Genomic DNA, 16,697 nt, shown 5'->3' with positions numbered 1-16,697 from the left:
GGTACGCTTGAAGTACATAGACACATTCGAAAAAGAAGCTGAAGGTGAGATATAAGTGGGGGCGATCAATCGGCATATGCATCTTAGAAACACCATCTTTATCTATTAAATTAGATTTTAAACTTTTCACAGCATCAATTACGGAAGAAAAAGACATGGGCACTATATATACTAAAGAGTGGGGTAAAAAGCGAGTATATAGAGGGTGAACTGAATAGTTGATCACCGAAAAAATCGAAGAATAATGTCTATACCAAGCTGAATGTGGAAGGCAATTACTTGTCATAGTATCATCATTTAACTCCTCAGAATTGATCACTTTTTGCCAATCTTTCCTACTCACAGGGAAATCCATACCACGGTAACGTGACAACCTCATATAATGTTCATATTCTCATATATATATATATATATATATATATATATATATATATATATATATATATATATATATATATATATATATATATATATATATATATATATATATATATGCATATATATATATATATATATATATATATATATATGCATATATATATATATATATGCATATATATATACATATATATATATATATATATATATATATATATATATATATATATATATATATATATATATATATATATATATATATATATATATATATGTATATGTATATATTCTACCGGGAGCCCGGCGCCTTCACCTGCTGGGCCCCGGCACTCGATACAGCCACTCTTTGAAAAATACGAATTCTTTCTTAAAGAAGGTGGCTTCCCCGCTGGGCCTCGGCACTCGGCAACTGACAGGTTTCTATACATTGATTCTCATTGTCGCTTGTCTTCTAACCGCTAAGAATTTGAGCCTTATCTTGATATCACGACGCCATCAAAGGTTCAATATTGCCACCCTAGAGAAAAATACGAATTCTTCCTTAAAGTCCTGACCTATTTAGATCTTTTTTGTGACCAGTCATCGCTGATCCATGTTTTCCAACCTTGGATTTCATTGTCCGTTTTTGTTCATTTTTACCTCAGAAAGTTTTGTTTGTGGCCTGTATCTTCTTTTCGAACCGTATATTTCTTTGTCCGTTTTTGTTCATCTTTACCTTAGAAAGTTTTTGGTAAAAATGGTAGTGAGGGAGTAGGGTTCTTGGGAGGTTTACCTTCTTTTTTTGTGGGGACAATGTGAAGGAGATCGATCTTTTTGTAAACTTTTTTGTGGTCTGTTTTTGTTCTTTATTAGTTACTTATAATAGTATTTTTTGGTGTGTTAAGAAAATGGTTAATAAAACGTATTTTTTTCCATCAGTGCAGTATATGTATAAAGTAAAGAGTTATAATTGTGTTTATTAATAAAGCATCGCATCATATCGTATTCCAGTTTCCAGCCACAGATCACTGTTCAAAATTTCATTTACAGTTCCATGTGATTCTCACTGTGGTTTGCTCCATAACATTTTCTTTAGCTATTACCATTCTCACTTCCTCTGATTTTCTAGTCACATTCATCCATGCTTATTATCATCAATTAACCCCTTAAATATTTAAAATTATCTTAAATTAGAATGAGCGCGTTCGTAAAATTATGAATTTTTGTTATTGGATTTTTAACTTTTGCCTTGGCTTGTCTTTAGTAATTATGAAAAACATAACGCCGAACCTTTGTTTTTTAACAGAGGCTGATGCAGTATCAGGTTCTTGACTAACGTCCTTATAAACCCTATCAACTTTTACCCAGGTTAGATTGAAATACATATTGGAGAAACTTAATTTTTGTAACAAAAGCGTGGTAGCCCTCATCCATGTCAATGAGGTCATCGTGGTGATGACCTCATCCATGTCAAAATCCCAAACCCAATTATCATAACTATTATTTTCAATTTTGTTACGGTTTGACTCCGCTGTCGCTTATCTTCTAACCCCATTCTTATTTCTTCTTTCTTTTCAATTTTCATTATTTCAGACAATTTGACAACGCCCTTTACTTTAGCTGCCCTTATTGGTATATGTGAGTACAGATTGTAGACTTGTTAATTGTGAGGTGGTGGGACAAATACTTCTTTTTCTTCCAGCGAATTATCATTATAACACTTGTAAATTTTTGTTTTTTTGGGTCTTGTCTCATTTGATAGTTCAGGTTGTTGATCATCACCCGTCGTGAATTTAATATATTCGAGTTGTTGAAAGTACCAGTTTTATGTTGTAAAAGCAATATAATGTAAACATATCAGAATGCATTTCAATAAATGAGCTCAAAATACATTTATTGAAAAAACGAGCAATTAAAACAAAATATAATATATAATAATATTCTTATAGTGAAATCGTCGATCAAAATTCATCTAGACTATGTTCAAGGTTGTAACAGAATGGGGGTCAGTATGGCTTCAGACCTACCGAAGGCCAAAAATTACGAACATTTTTAATCTATTTATTTGAATAGCGTCCCCCCTACGAATCCATCCAAAGTTCGATTGTAAAACAGTTTTAAAAATTTATTGCCAAATGTTTTCCAAAATTCAAATGGCAAGCCCAAATCTTATGTCATATGCAAATAAAAACTAATAACTTTATAGATACTACTTTCATTAACCCTTTAAAAAAATACCAATTAAAAACGAAGAAACAATAATAAAAAATAATAAAAATTTCAGCAAAGAGGTCAAAGAAAGGTAAAGGACTCCATTCAACCTAAGACAAGTAGAAATAGATTAAGATAAAACAAGCAAAGCTTTAGTTAGTAAGAAAAATGAATGCTTTAAAACAAGCAAAACGCATTATTAGTAAATAAATGAGACCCAAAACGAACAGAAGTTACCCATTCAGTACTAGGACACGCCCCGTAAGTCCACTAAGGGCCAGGTTGTCATTTGTCCTATTCTGAAAACAAAATATATTTCAAAGTTTGTTTTCTTTTATAACAAGTCCACAGAAAGCATATCACTCACAGAGAGAACATTAAACTATCAGTCTACTTATATAACTTCTTTTCAGTAATCTTGGTTAACATGATGATTTTTTTTTTTTTTTTTTTTTGATGATGCATTGACAAATAAAACCGGTTTTTCGGTAAAACGTAAACAACGTTCTGGCCTTTAGAAGGCTTAAGGGACGTTAGTCCTACTTTAGTTTGTGGTAATTGTTGTTAATTTCAAGTCCAAATTATTATTTTATTTTACTTCCGCTCCTCTCTGGTTTAGTGCTGCTCTTTAAATTTCTATGAAAAAATCTTTTTTTGTGGAATTTTTTTTTCGATATAGGTTTTGAAAAGGCAGGAAAATACTGTAAAAAGAAGGATTACCTTGATGAAACTCGCAGGATCAGAATCAATATTTCCAAATGCTTATAGCGAACACTTCAAGCTGTCATATTAAAATATATCAAATTATGTACCGGTATTTCCCCACCAGGAAAATGGTCACGGACAAATTTTATGCGTTTTGTTTGTTATTTTTTTTTTTTTCACTGAAGGAGATCTTATTGGGCCAGTTGGCATAAAATATCCAAAGAGGGAATATGCAAACTGATGGTTAAAATTTTCGTGCAATGTCGATATCGTAATCTATTTAAAGTGCCGATTTTGCTACTTTATTCCAAAGAACAACGATTCTACCCCAAGTAGAACAAAACGCCATAGAACGATTATTCTAATATTGCCGATCATCTCAGAAGCATCAAAATATTTGTGGCCACACCGCATTGCCATTGGTAAGAAGGAGAAGGGAGGGTTATTTTGTAGAGAGGAGAACTCCCATAATACTAGAAAAACGTATTTCTTACCCAAATGTACGAACTTTTCCTCAGAGGCCCATTAGAATAATACGGAGACAAAGTGGTTTGTCCAAAAATCTTTCCTCATTTAGAGGAGAATGTTGAAACCTAAGAGTGAAGTATTAATGTTTAGAAAGCATCGGCTACTTTATTGTTACAGAAATGTTTGGGTGCGTAATAAATTGTTCGCGGTAAAATATTACAGTTCCCTTTTTACTGCAAACTACTTTAGAAGAATAGTTTCATTTGCTTACCTGCATAGGGGTGGTAAGGTTTCGGGGTAAACAACTTACTTTTTATGTGGTCTACCTGACGTCATTTAAATATACTATTCTGTCTTACATTTTTATTGAAATTAAATGTTTTACTCGGCAAGCTCTTTCTTTTTGGCATATTTAGCTTGGCAAGAGAAACCCACCTCAAAGCCATGAACTAACATAGCTATGGCTACACAAAACCCGAATAATGAGAATGCACTGACAAAATCTTCCAATCTGATGGCTTTTCCCTTAGACAGCAGGAGTGGCTTCTTGCACTGTGCCACATATGGTTCAAATGTATAATTTGCTATCAATTTGTCAATAACCCCAGTTTCAACAAGTCTCAGGGCTATATCTTGTAACGGCTCTGTTAAAGGACTATTTTTTCTTAGGAATAGCGCACCTACTGTTGAATGCATCACTTCTTTTCCTAGCCAAAATCTACAGTAGCCCTTTTTCTGTCGGTCTCTACCCACTAGCACTCTCAGAGAGGGCTTGCTAGCAAAGTAGACATATTTATCGTTCAACACTTTCTTCAAGGACTCTTCAATAGTGACACTTCCCAGGTCATTGTTTTTGACACTCTCTCCAATTAATTTTGCATAACCAGTAGTACGAGATTCAATCCATTCTTGCACTTGACCTGTTTTGGGAACATATTTGTATCTTTGATCAACAAGATTCTTAGCTGTTAATGGACCTTGCACTGAAATCGGAACGACTGCTGAAGCTTGAAAACTTCTTGTATACAGACCTCCGATTACAACAGCTGTTAGGCACCATGCACTTAAGGTGACTCTTATGGCAGATATCTCTGGTACTGGAAGTCCAGAACGACTTAATATAATGCCTAATATTGACATTCCAACTTTTAAAAGTGATTCTTCTGGCTTTAACACATTATTCTGCTTTTGGACATACATTATTTTCTGTATAGATATAATTAACCAAATAAATAACGTCATAACACCAGTTATTATGACGATGAGAATCCACGCTGGTGCCGAGAAGGGATCTAGAACTGCGAATAGCTTTAATGAATCGCCTTTTCTTGGATATCTTGTCATGAACGTAATCTGGCCTGCTTCGGCACCGCCAATTGCAAATACATAGTCGAAATCACGAATTTTTTCCTCCGTTAGTCCTTGGATACTAAAATCAAATTCTGCGTCTTTTGAATGGATGACGTTGAGACCATAGTTATAACTCCCATTTTCTTCCTTGTATCCTGTGAAATTGAACATACCTACAAGCTGGAACTTGAATTTTAACTTCTTCTCAATTATTTCTTTTGTGTCCCATAAGCTTCCTTTGATTGAATGGTTGCCATCGGTATTTGTTGTAATATCCACAAAAGGTATGGTTTTAGTTATTATGAAGGGGAATTTTTTACTCTCCAAGTATGCCTTCTTATTCTCAAATATTGATTGTATATCTATGAGGATTATGGCAACTCTTTCTCGCGGTTTTGTCTCCATAAGGAAAGAATTAATATGTCTTAAGCCCTTTAAAAAATCAAATGTCCGTTTCTTCCTATAACCAAACCGACAGGTATTTGCAACTGCACAAATGACGGTGATTTTTCGGGTTTTTGATATTTCGTACTTTCGCACCAGTTTCATTAAAGGCAAGCAGTCACTCATGATGATTTCAGAGCTATGAGATTGCCATGTGCTGGAATTAATTTTCTGCAAACCATTTGAAATGGCTATAAAATTCAGCACCTTTACAAACAATGGTAAGTCTTCTTTTATCTTCTCGTCAACAAGAACCGTCTGGAATTACAATACGTAATTTTAACATCAATTTTAATGAATAATAATTAACAATTTGACAACATGTAACAATATCAAACTAAAAAAATAATCTGTATAGAAGCAACAAAAAAATGACATGAACAGTTCTTGAAAAATTCAGCTATAGCTGGCGTTAATGCTGAACGTTTTAATTTATTCCCCTTAATGGATAACCTACATTAATTTACTTAACTAATTTACTTAATTTACTTATCATTAATTTACTACATTAATTTACTTATAAATGTTGCACTGTGTCCATTTAACGGAATACTAATCCACAGTATTTTCGTAGTCGTTTGAAAACAAGAGTTTTGCCTTAAAGCTTTCCAAAAAGCTTTTTTCTACAAAGGAGGAGGGGTTCTTTTGCATAGTAGGTATATTTTATAATACTGTGGTAAAACTGAAATAAAGCTGATAAAGAAGGTTCCAATTCAATTAGACAAGTTTGACTTTATTTGACAATACCAAAGACTATATATTATTTCACTAGTTGTGCCTCTCATACCAAAAACATAAAAGATTGATTCCAGGAGGAGGCTGAGTTCAGGTATATATTTCTGAAAATTTGTGTAGTTGCGTGCACAGTAGAAGAAATAAAATCTAAAAACTAAGGAAAGGACAGAGGCCAAACTATCCAATCACGAGCAACAAAAGCTATTTTTTACTTTTTACAAGATTTTTTTTTACAGCAATATTGGCCCTTTCCTCCCCACTCAAAAAAGGTTGAATTGATCCATGACTTCAAAAGGCAAAGGTTCCTTTCCCAGAGGTATGGGGAAAGGTTTCTATCCCAGGGGTATCAGGGAAGGTTCCTTTCCCATTATACAGCTTTTATAGTCTATCAAACTTCGTGGTAACGAACTTAGTAAGGAGCGACCCGGCTAAATTGTAGCCAAAACTGTAAAAAACGGAACTTTGGTACCAAGAGATAAAACAAAAGAATTGGCTTTTTATTTTGATTTCAAATATATAAGTTTCATTAAGTTTAGTCATACCCATCAAAGGTCATAAGCCTAAGAAATTTTGCCTGACTTTCAAAAAAAAGGGAGGAACACGCCCTAAAAGTCATGGAGTCATAGTGAAAATTAAACAATAATATTCAGCGTATCAGAGAACCCTACAGTAGAGGTTTCAAGCTCCTATCTACAAAATGTGGAATTTTGTATTTTTTTGCCAGAAGAAAGATCGCTGATGTGTTTTTTCTTCCAGGGGTGATCGTAATGACCCAATGGTAGTAGAATATCTAAACTAAATCTCAATTAATTTATGTTAAAGATAATCTATTTTTCAATTGCTACCAATTAACCTTATTGAAAATATCGTAGATAGATAAATTAAAAAGGTAAAACCTTTCAAATATTTTTAAAGATTGGTGGGGGAGGTCTTAAACGTCACAATCACATTCTAGAGGCACCATTTCCATGCTTTTCAAGAGGACTTTGTTCATACTAGTGTCCACGATGGACACTGGCAGGGAATACGAGGGTAAATCCCCCCTCTTTTGGGAAAGAAAAATAGACAATCTGAAATAGTCTCTTGCATATCTTGGCAAAAGAAAAGCCACAGGTAGCCAAATCTCCCTGTAAAATGTCCTGGCAGTGCTCAAGATACCCACCACCCCACCTCTCCCAAGTAAGTATGTATCCCTCCCACTGCTCCCAAGTAATGAAGTATATATGTGTTTTACTTTATATTAGGCATAAAAAATATCTGTATTGGTTGCAGTGATAGCTGCAGCCTATCAAAGAGTGAACCACGACCCATCTTTTACAGGGCTTGCGATTTTCGTCTTTTTTGTCTTTGATTCTCCGCAACCATAGACTCATCTAGGGTAAAAACTTAGATTTAATTTGCAGCGAAAAGATAATAGTTTTATATCTTCTGTTTACCTCACTTTCTAGCCTGTGAGTAAAGGTCTTAATTTGTAGCTAGGAATTACCAAATATTCTTTTTCCTTCCCTTCTGTTTTCACTTTTTGACAAATTTTTGCTAAATAGATTTTATTCCCAAATCCTCATAGTCCATGAAGCAAAATGACAAAAGTGGGCTTTCTTACGAGAAGCTCTTTTTTTTCTTTTTTTGCAGTAATGCGGCGGATAAATTGTAATAGTAATGACATGAGTTTGTGTAAATTACATAAAACTGGACATCTAAAATTCCTTTAATAAGCAATTTATATCTGTAATATTGGTTCGAATAAACTGACTCGTAATATTTCTCTCAATTTGCAGAATTGAAAGAAGCTAATACTTTACTGAAAACTTGAAGTTCTGAAGTTTTTCACTGTAAAACTTGAAGTTCTGAGATAATTAAAATTGCATACTAAAATTTACTGATTTCATGGGAGATAAAACACTATTACGAGTTTTATTAAGTTGTCTTTTGTTGTTTACAGGGTATCTAAGGACTTTTATGCCTTTAATCGTGTCCTTTGAGTCAATTTTGTGTTTTCACTAAAGTGCTAGTCTGTTAAAATTCTACAAATTTAGTCAAATATTACGAATCGGTTTAATTAAACCAATATTGTAGATTTATGTTACAAAAACTACAAAGCAATAATTTTGTTTGTTTGAAGTTTCATCTTTACTCTTTTAATTCCATCAGAAAAACATTTTCTTTCAATTAATAATTAAAAAAAAGAGCTATGAACCCAACATCCATATTACAGTTTAGTTCAAAAACATTTCCCGGAATGAGGGAAATTATAAAGACACGCATATTGTGCCGAGTTTAACCCAGAATTACGCAAGTATTTGGATAGCAGAGGAAGGAAAAAAAGGCATGTTGACACTTCAGAACCCCATCACCCATCTCAATCACCCTGTCTGTTTTTGAAATAAGGCAGACATGTTGCAACTGGTTTGAGTCGGAATGATGCGAGAATTTTTAATCGATTTTATATCCCATGGCATATCCAATATCCCCCACCCTTCCAACGACCAGCATTCTAGTAGAAAGAAAGTTATACTGCACTGAAACACAACTACTGATACGATATCTAAACAAAACCCGATAAAACTACCGATACGTTTTTTCTTAGTCTTTCTCAGTGGTAGTTTTTGTTTCTTTCTCTTAGTGGTAGTTTTTTCTTAGTTTCTTATTTTTCTTAGTTTCTTTCTTTTAGGGGTAGTTTTTTCTAAGTCCTTCTTAGTGGTAGTTTTTTTTTTCACACAAATGCTGCTCCCTTCAACCACAGGCTTCTGTAGTACTTCGTGCTGTCCATCCAACGTAAATTTAATGAATTTCATAACAAAGTACTCTTCCACTGAAGTAAGGAGATGATGTTTAAAAGTGTAGATTTTACATCAATTTTATAGATTTTACAGATTTTACAGGCTTGCCCGTTGACATTTTGGACTATATGATTATATAATATAGTTTTGGCTTGTTTAGAATTTGATTCAGATGCATCCAATAGTGTCATTTGTGGCAGAGAACGGTCGAAACGTTGACAGAAAACCAACATTCTTTAATGTTTAATTAATTAGAAAAAACTTTTTTTAACTGAAAGTAATGAGCGACATTAAAACTTAAAACGAACAGAAATTATTCCATATATGAAAGGGGCTGTCCCCTCCTCAACACCTGCTCTGCGCTATAGTTTTTATTGTTTTATGGAGTAGAGTTGAGAGAAAGTGTCAAACTTTAGCGTAAACAGCTGGGCGTTGAGGAGGGGTTATCCCCTTTCATATACGGAATAATTTCTGTTGTTTTAAGTTTTAATTTTGCTCCTTACTTTCAGTTTTATAAAAAATATTTAATTTCTGATCGTTTTTGAATTGATGCAGGTATTGAATTTAGCTCACCGAACATGAATAATTTGTAAACGTAAAAATTTAAACGTAATTTGTTAAACGTAATTTGTTTAATAATTTAATATTTTTTAACTAGTAATAACCGTTATAATAACCTAAGTTTGATTCTTGTCCAGTTGTTTAAAAATTACTCCTGAATCACAATTGCTGTTTAATTAGGATAATAACTTCTTTTAAAAGTTAAAAAGGAAACTTTTGGGCAAGAGCGAGTTATTGAAGAGAGTCAACCCATCTGATATACGCAATATTTTCTGTTCATTTTAAGTTTTAATGTTGCTTCTTACTTTCAGTTGAGGAAACTTGCTTTTTATTTAATTGTAGGTCATTTTTTAAATATTGTTGGGAAATCCACCTCCCCCCTCCATGGAAAATTCCCTTTCCCTACGAGAAATTTCTCCTCGAAAAGATTCTTCCACGTAACTTAAATTAGCGATATTTGCGGAACTAATTTTGAAAGGCATAGTAACAAAACGGCCAAAGAGGTCGAAACTATTTTTATGAAAATGAAAGTCACAAGTTGAGTAATTCTCAAATGACTGAAATGAATGATAGAAAAGATCTTTAAAAGATATACGGAATATTTTATATTCGTTTTAAGTTTTAATATTATTCCTTAATTTCAGTTGGAAAAAACTTGCTTTTTTTGAATTTAATAACAACCACAATCCGAAGAAACAAAATAGCTTTGGTTTATTACCAAATCAAACTCATAGTAAAATTAAATGCTAAGATTAGCAGGAAAATAATAAAAACAAATTATTGCTTGTGTCGACCATTATTTAGTAAAATTATAACTTTAGCGTAAAGAACAAGGTATTGACGAGGGGGTGAACTTTCTCATATATGTAATATGAGGGGTTTCGCCCCCTCGTCAATACCTCGCTCTTTACGCTAAAGTTTGAAACTCGTTCCAATTCTTCAAGAATAACCTCTGAATCACAAAAACTGTTTAATTAAAACGTATTGCTCTTTTGAAATTGCTAAAAATACTTTAGCGTCAAGAGCAAGGCATTGGCGACAGGACGAATCCCCCTGTTTGTTCTAAGTTTTAATGTTACTCCTTACTTTCAGTCGAAAAACTTGTTTTTACTTAATTTCTTGTTGCTTTTTAAATAATGCTTGGAAATCCAGTGCTCCCTTCATGGAAATACTCTTCTCCCGTAATAAATTCCTCCATGGAAAGATCCTCCAATGCAACCCTCTGCCTCTGACCCCCGTTCCAATAAAATAATATCCTCCCTAAAAAAATGTCTGTATACTTCCCAATAACCAGTAGTAGGCTATGTGTAAACAATGGGCAAAGGCCATAACTTGCAGCCCTTCCCCCGGGGAGTTCGGGGGATTAAGTCATTCTCAAAGACACAGTTATCAAATATTTCAACTATGCTGAACAAAATGACTATCTCAAAATTTTGATCAGGTGACTTTTGGAAAAAAGAGCGTAGGGGGGGGCCTAGTTGCCCTCTAATTTTTGGTTCCCTTAAAAAGGGCACTAGAACTTTTAATTTCCGTTTGAATGGGTCCTCTCGCAAAATTCTAGGACCACTGGGTCGATACGATCATCCCTGGAAAAAAACAAATAAACGCCCATCCGTGATCTTTCTTCTGACAAAATTAAAAAATTCCACATTTGGGCAGAAAGGAGCTTATAACCTTTAAAGTAGAATTCTCTGATACACTGAATCTGACTATCAGATTTTCATTAAGATTATATGACTTTTAGAGGGTGTTTTCCTCTTTTTTCGAAAATAAGGTAATTCATCCCTTCGGCAACAAATTGCAATAGCTACCATAGGTTTTCTTTCTTCTAAATTGCATACTCGTAATTGTTATAGTCAGCCAACAACCCTCAAAACGATACTACAAAACCTAAAAGTAGTAGAAAAGGAAAAATTCACTTGTGTGTGCCTTTTTATCAGTGTTGCCACGTTGAGCCGTAAAAATAACTAAGAAAAATAATTAATTGAACTTGAAAACGCTTTATGTCAGTTAAAATCCAACCATTGCTAATTTCCGTAAATAAGTGAACCTTCAATGAAAAGCTGCACCTTTTTAAGATGTTTTAGCCATTGCCTTTCAGCTTAATTTCTACTGATCTTTCGTCGTTCCCCATTTTTAAGTTTAACGGCTGCTACTACAAAGGAGTGCATAAGTGCATATACAGGTGTTTTTCACCAAAAACTCATTTTTTCATTCTTGTTAGTTTTATTAAATTTAGAAATACGCCATGAAAAAGGCGATAAAATACGAAGACAGATCAATATTGAAAGAAAAAAAACAAAAAAAATAGACGTTGAAGACAACTGAAAGCCACAAAAGGCACCCGAGCTCCAACAGTTTACTGTGTACCAATGTCCTAAATTTCGATTGACAGAAATAGTGAAATTGGCTGTTTTACGGTAATAGTGAAGTCAACAATGTTAAATTTTCTTAAGCTACGAATTGCATGTCCATGTGTGAAAACGTAGAAGATATTTTGTAAAACACAGAAAAATTATGCTAAGTTTTGACTTGTCTGATTTGGTGATAGTTTCCAAATAAAAGTGCAATTTCAAGAGGTAATGTAGAATATAGGTTGTGTCGAAGAGGTTATGTAGAAGAAGATAAGTTATGTAGAAGAAGGTAGGTTATGTACAAGAAGATAGGTTATGTAAAAGAGGTTGTGTAGAAGAAGTTATGTAGAAGAAGATAGGTTATGTAAGATGTTATGTAGAAGCAGATAGACTATGTAAAAGAGGTTATGTAGAAGAAGATAGGTAATGTAGAAGAGATAATGTAGAAGAGGTTGAAAAGTATTAAAAGAATGCGATGGCTGAATCGCGTCTTATTTTTAATAAAAGATGTTTACGATAGCCCTACTCGACACTCAATGTTAGCCATTACGAATTGGTGTATAAGCTTTATCGAAGAGTCAAACAAACCAAGATAAGGATTAAGCTGGGTTGATCCTGCTGTTGTCGAGAAAGATTTCTGCTCCTGGAACTTGTTTCAAATTGAAGAGAACAATCTTCTGACAACTGTGTATAAACCTCCGTAATGCATTGAGTTGCACTACTTAAATTCAGATTATACTCAGTAAGGGAGACGAGTGAAAAATTAAGACTGCCAAGGATGAAAAACGAGGAATCAGTTGACTATGCATAAGGAACTCCCTTGTTAAAATATAAAGAGGGGAAGAACGGTTCCACCACGGCTACCTTAATAAACGTTTAAAAAATATATGGGGAGTAGGCTGGTGATGAGAAGCGTTGTGGAACGCTTAAGGATTATCAGCATTAGATGAAGAGAGAATCATCAGGCAAACTTGAAAGATGAGAGCAAATGCCTCAAGGGCTTTGTAGGAATGGCTCACCCCCCATAGTGCGCCGTGAAGGGACAAAGTACTGTGAATTATAAATTCAAAGGCTTTATGCTCATCGTGACTTACTGTCACGAGATCTCACAAGGAACGTCAATGTTAATTATGAATAAATGAATGAACTTTATTACCCGTAAAAGTATAATTCCTAATTATATTGTTTCCTTAACTTCCATTTAAAATAATTAGATTTCATTTTTACTATCCTTGTTACATTAAATTAATTTAAAAAAACTTTTTCCACAAGACAAGTTTTTTCAAAGAAAAGTAAAGAGCTCCATTAAGCCAAGAATGAGCAAAAATTTAGACAAACAATTTTTCAAGCGTAAAACTGCCACAAATCACTATCAATAAATAAATGAAAGTCAAAGCGACCAGAATTTACGATAAATAGCCAAAACTCCAAACGAGCAAAAACTAACACGAGTAGGGCTGATAACCCACATGCCTTCTTAAGACCAGAACACAATTTGCACTTTACTGAAAAAAAAACAACAAATAAATGTGTATATATATATATATGTCAATTCAGTTAAATGAATTGACATGTCAATGTCAATTCAGTTATGTCAATTCAGTCATATGTGTGTATATATATTTCAATTCAGTAAAATTGAGTAAAATGGAGTAAAAATTCAGTAAAAGTACATGTCAATTTAAGTTAAACTGACATATACTGACATTTATTCCTTATGGTTTTGATAATATTTATTTATGAAGTAAGAAAGGTGAAAACATTTCAAATGTTTTTTTGTTTTTTTTTACGTTATGGGCTGCTATGTGTATCTTGGAGAAACTTTTCAACAATTTTTAATCCTTAAACAAACAGTATAATTGTTAATTTAATTTTATAGCATTTGAAGTTGACTTGAAAAATAAAACTTAATATCATTCCGAACATATTATATCTATTCTTTTCGACAACTTAGATAAACTTACGCTCTTTCTTTTTATTCAAATTGTAAGAGAAGAAGTAGTAATAGTGTTTTCCCCAAAAGTAACAACTTAATACCCCCAGTCTTTCTTGAAATATTACTGAGATTTCTTATTGGAAACCATAAACACAATGCATTTTGACCTATTTTAAAGCAACATTTAGCTTCAAAGCATAATGGGCCAATTGCATAATTATGGGTGGTTGACATACCTAACATCCCTAAAAACATAGTTTCTGGACGCTTCTACTATGCTGAACAAAACGGCTGTTTCGAAATCCCCGCCTGGATGCGTTAGGAAAATAAATGGGTTTGTGAGAAGGGCTGCTCGCCACGCTGTAATTGGAGTGCAAGGGGGAGAACTTCCCCCTGCATGTATCTAGTAAAAGCAACTTAAACAACTAAAAACAAAGTGAAAACATTTTAAATATAAACTGCAAAATACGTTCTGGTCTTGAGAAGGTATGGGGATTGTCAAAGACATAAGCTTCAGAACTTTTAACTACGCTGAACAAATGGTTATCTCAAAATTTTGACTAGATAAAAAAAGGCACTAGTACTTTCAATTTTTAATCGAACGAACCTTTTTTGAAATTTCTAAGACAACAAATGGCCATCTAAGAATGTCCTTCCCATAAATTTTGCGAAGATATGAGGATCGGGAGGGGGGTATATACACTCTGGTAACTCTAAATCTTATAAAGTTTACTAGAATTTCTAATTATCAATTATATGAGCCCCCTCCGAAGTTTGTGCGATTACCCTTTCTACACATAACCTATATGCCCTCAAGGTACAACTTACAAACCTTATCTTGAGGGCTGTTAGGGGAGGGGATTATCATCCTCAAAGACATAGTTTCTGGACCTTTCAATTGCGGTGGATAAAATGGCTATCTCAAAATTTTGATTAGGTGTGCTTAGGAAAATAGTAGGCGTGGAAGGGGGTATATTTCCCTCCAATCGCTTTCGACTATTGAAAAGGGCACTAGCTCTTTCAATTTCCAATCGAATGAGATGTTTTTAAAATTTTTCTAAGACAAAAAATGGCCATGTCAAAATTTCTATCAGATGTATTTCGGGAAAAGCAGAGGTGGGGGGTATCCACCCACCGATCACTCTGAATCTTAAAAAGGGCACTAGAATTTCTGAGTTCCAATCCAATAAGTTCCATACGAAGTTTATACGATCACCATTTCTATATTTATCTTCTATGCTACCAGGGCAAAACTTACAACCCTTGCCTCGAGGACTGGGGGTTTGATGTGGTTTATCATCCTCAAAGACATCATTTTCAGACCTTTTAATTACGTTGAACAAAATTAATATTTCCAAATTTTGATTAGATGTGTTTAAGAAAATGGTGTATGTGGGAGGGGGGTCTGTTGCCCTCTATTCACTTTTGACCATTAAGAAGGGCACTGGCCCTTTCAATTTTCAATCGAACTAGCTATTTTGAAGTTTTTATGACAAAAAATGACTATCTCAAAATTTCTATCGGGTGCATTTCAGGATAATACGAGGTGGGGAGAGAAAATTTCCACCCTCTGATCACTCTGAATCTGAAAAAGAGCCATCTTGGACAATAATTGGCTATCTCAATATTTCTATCAGATATACATCGGGAAAATACGAGGTGTGGGGGGCACCCACCCTCCGACCACTCTGAATCTTAAAAAGGGTAACTAGAAGTTCTGACTAAAAATCCAATGAGCCTTCTGCGAAATTTATGCAATCACCCTTTCTATATGTACCGTACATACCCTCAGGGCAAACTTACAATTCTTGCCTTGAGGACTCTGGGGGTGGTCATCCTCAAAGGCATAATTTCCGGATCTTTCAATTACGTTGAGCAAAATGGTTATCTCGAAATTTTGATTGGACAAGTTTGGAGAAATGGTGGGATTGAGAGGGGAGACAGTTACCCTCCAATCACTTTTGACTATTAAAAATAGCACTAACCCGTTTAGTTTCCAATTGAATGAGCTCTTTTCGAAGTTTCTAATGCAACAAATGGCCATCTCAAAATTTCTATCAGATGCATTTAAGGAAAATACGAAGGTGTAGGGGGGTGTATTCACCCTCCGATCACTCTGAATCTTAAAATGGCAATAGAACTTTTGAGTACCAATCCAATGAGCCCCCTATGAAATTTATACGACCACCCTAAATATATATGTATGTATGTATGTATTTATTTATAACCCATCATACAAAATAATGAGGTGATGGAGTACATTGAAAAAAAATGAAAAAAAGAAAAAAGAAACAGCATATCGTAATTACATTCTAAAATACAAACAAAAATAATTTCACGTCAAAAAACAACATTTTGCCATTCATGGCCGGTTTGCTTTTTGCACATGTGTACATTCAGCTCAGCTAACTTAGCACACGTATTATGTAGCAAATTTGAAGAAAACGCGTTTCATCCTAAGATGGTCAGATTCACTAAATATAGGGTAAAACGGTACTAAATACAGAATATGTGGTAGGACGAAACTATTGTAAATTCTTGCATATACCTTATGTGTTCCTAGGGCACAACTTACAACCCTTGCCCTTGGAGCTATGGGGGGTTGCAATCCTCAAATACACAATTTCAGGATTTTTCAACTACGTTGAACAAAATAGCTGTCTCAAAGTTCTGATTGGTTGTGTTTTTGTTACCACGAACTGTTTGATAATATAGGATGGATATGGATGACTGAAGTGTCGCTTTTGTTTCAAACAGTTCGTGGTAACGAACTGTAGTAAGGGGCGACCCGGCTCA

General features: G+C 34.0%; 1 protein-coding gene across 1 annotated transcript in view; it reads left to right on the top strand.

Moving 5' to 3' along the window:
• Nucleotides 1–5,655: 5,655 nt before the first annotated feature.
• LOC136033307 (uncharacterized) overlaps nucleotides 5,656–16,697 on the top strand; it is a 107,782-nt gene continuing 96,740 nt past the window's right edge. Inside the window, exon 1 of the mRNA XM_065714082.1 lies at nucleotides 5,656–5,756. Coding sequence (XP_065570154.1) covers nucleotides 5,723–5,756 — 34 coding nt within the window. The 5' untranslated portion in view covers nucleotides 5,656–5,722. The remainder of the gene's footprint in view (nucleotides 5,757–16,697) is intronic.

This window comes from Artemia franciscana, chromosome 11, assembly GCF_032884065.1.
Source record: "Artemia franciscana chromosome 11, ASM3288406v1, whole genome shotgun sequence".
In the NCBI taxonomy this organism is placed as follows: Eukaryota; Metazoa; Arthropoda; class Branchiopoda; order Anostraca; family Artemiidae; genus Artemia; species Artemia franciscana.
The sequence above is the reverse complement of the archived record's forward strand: the minus strand, read 5'-3'. Positions and strand labels throughout refer to the sequence as shown.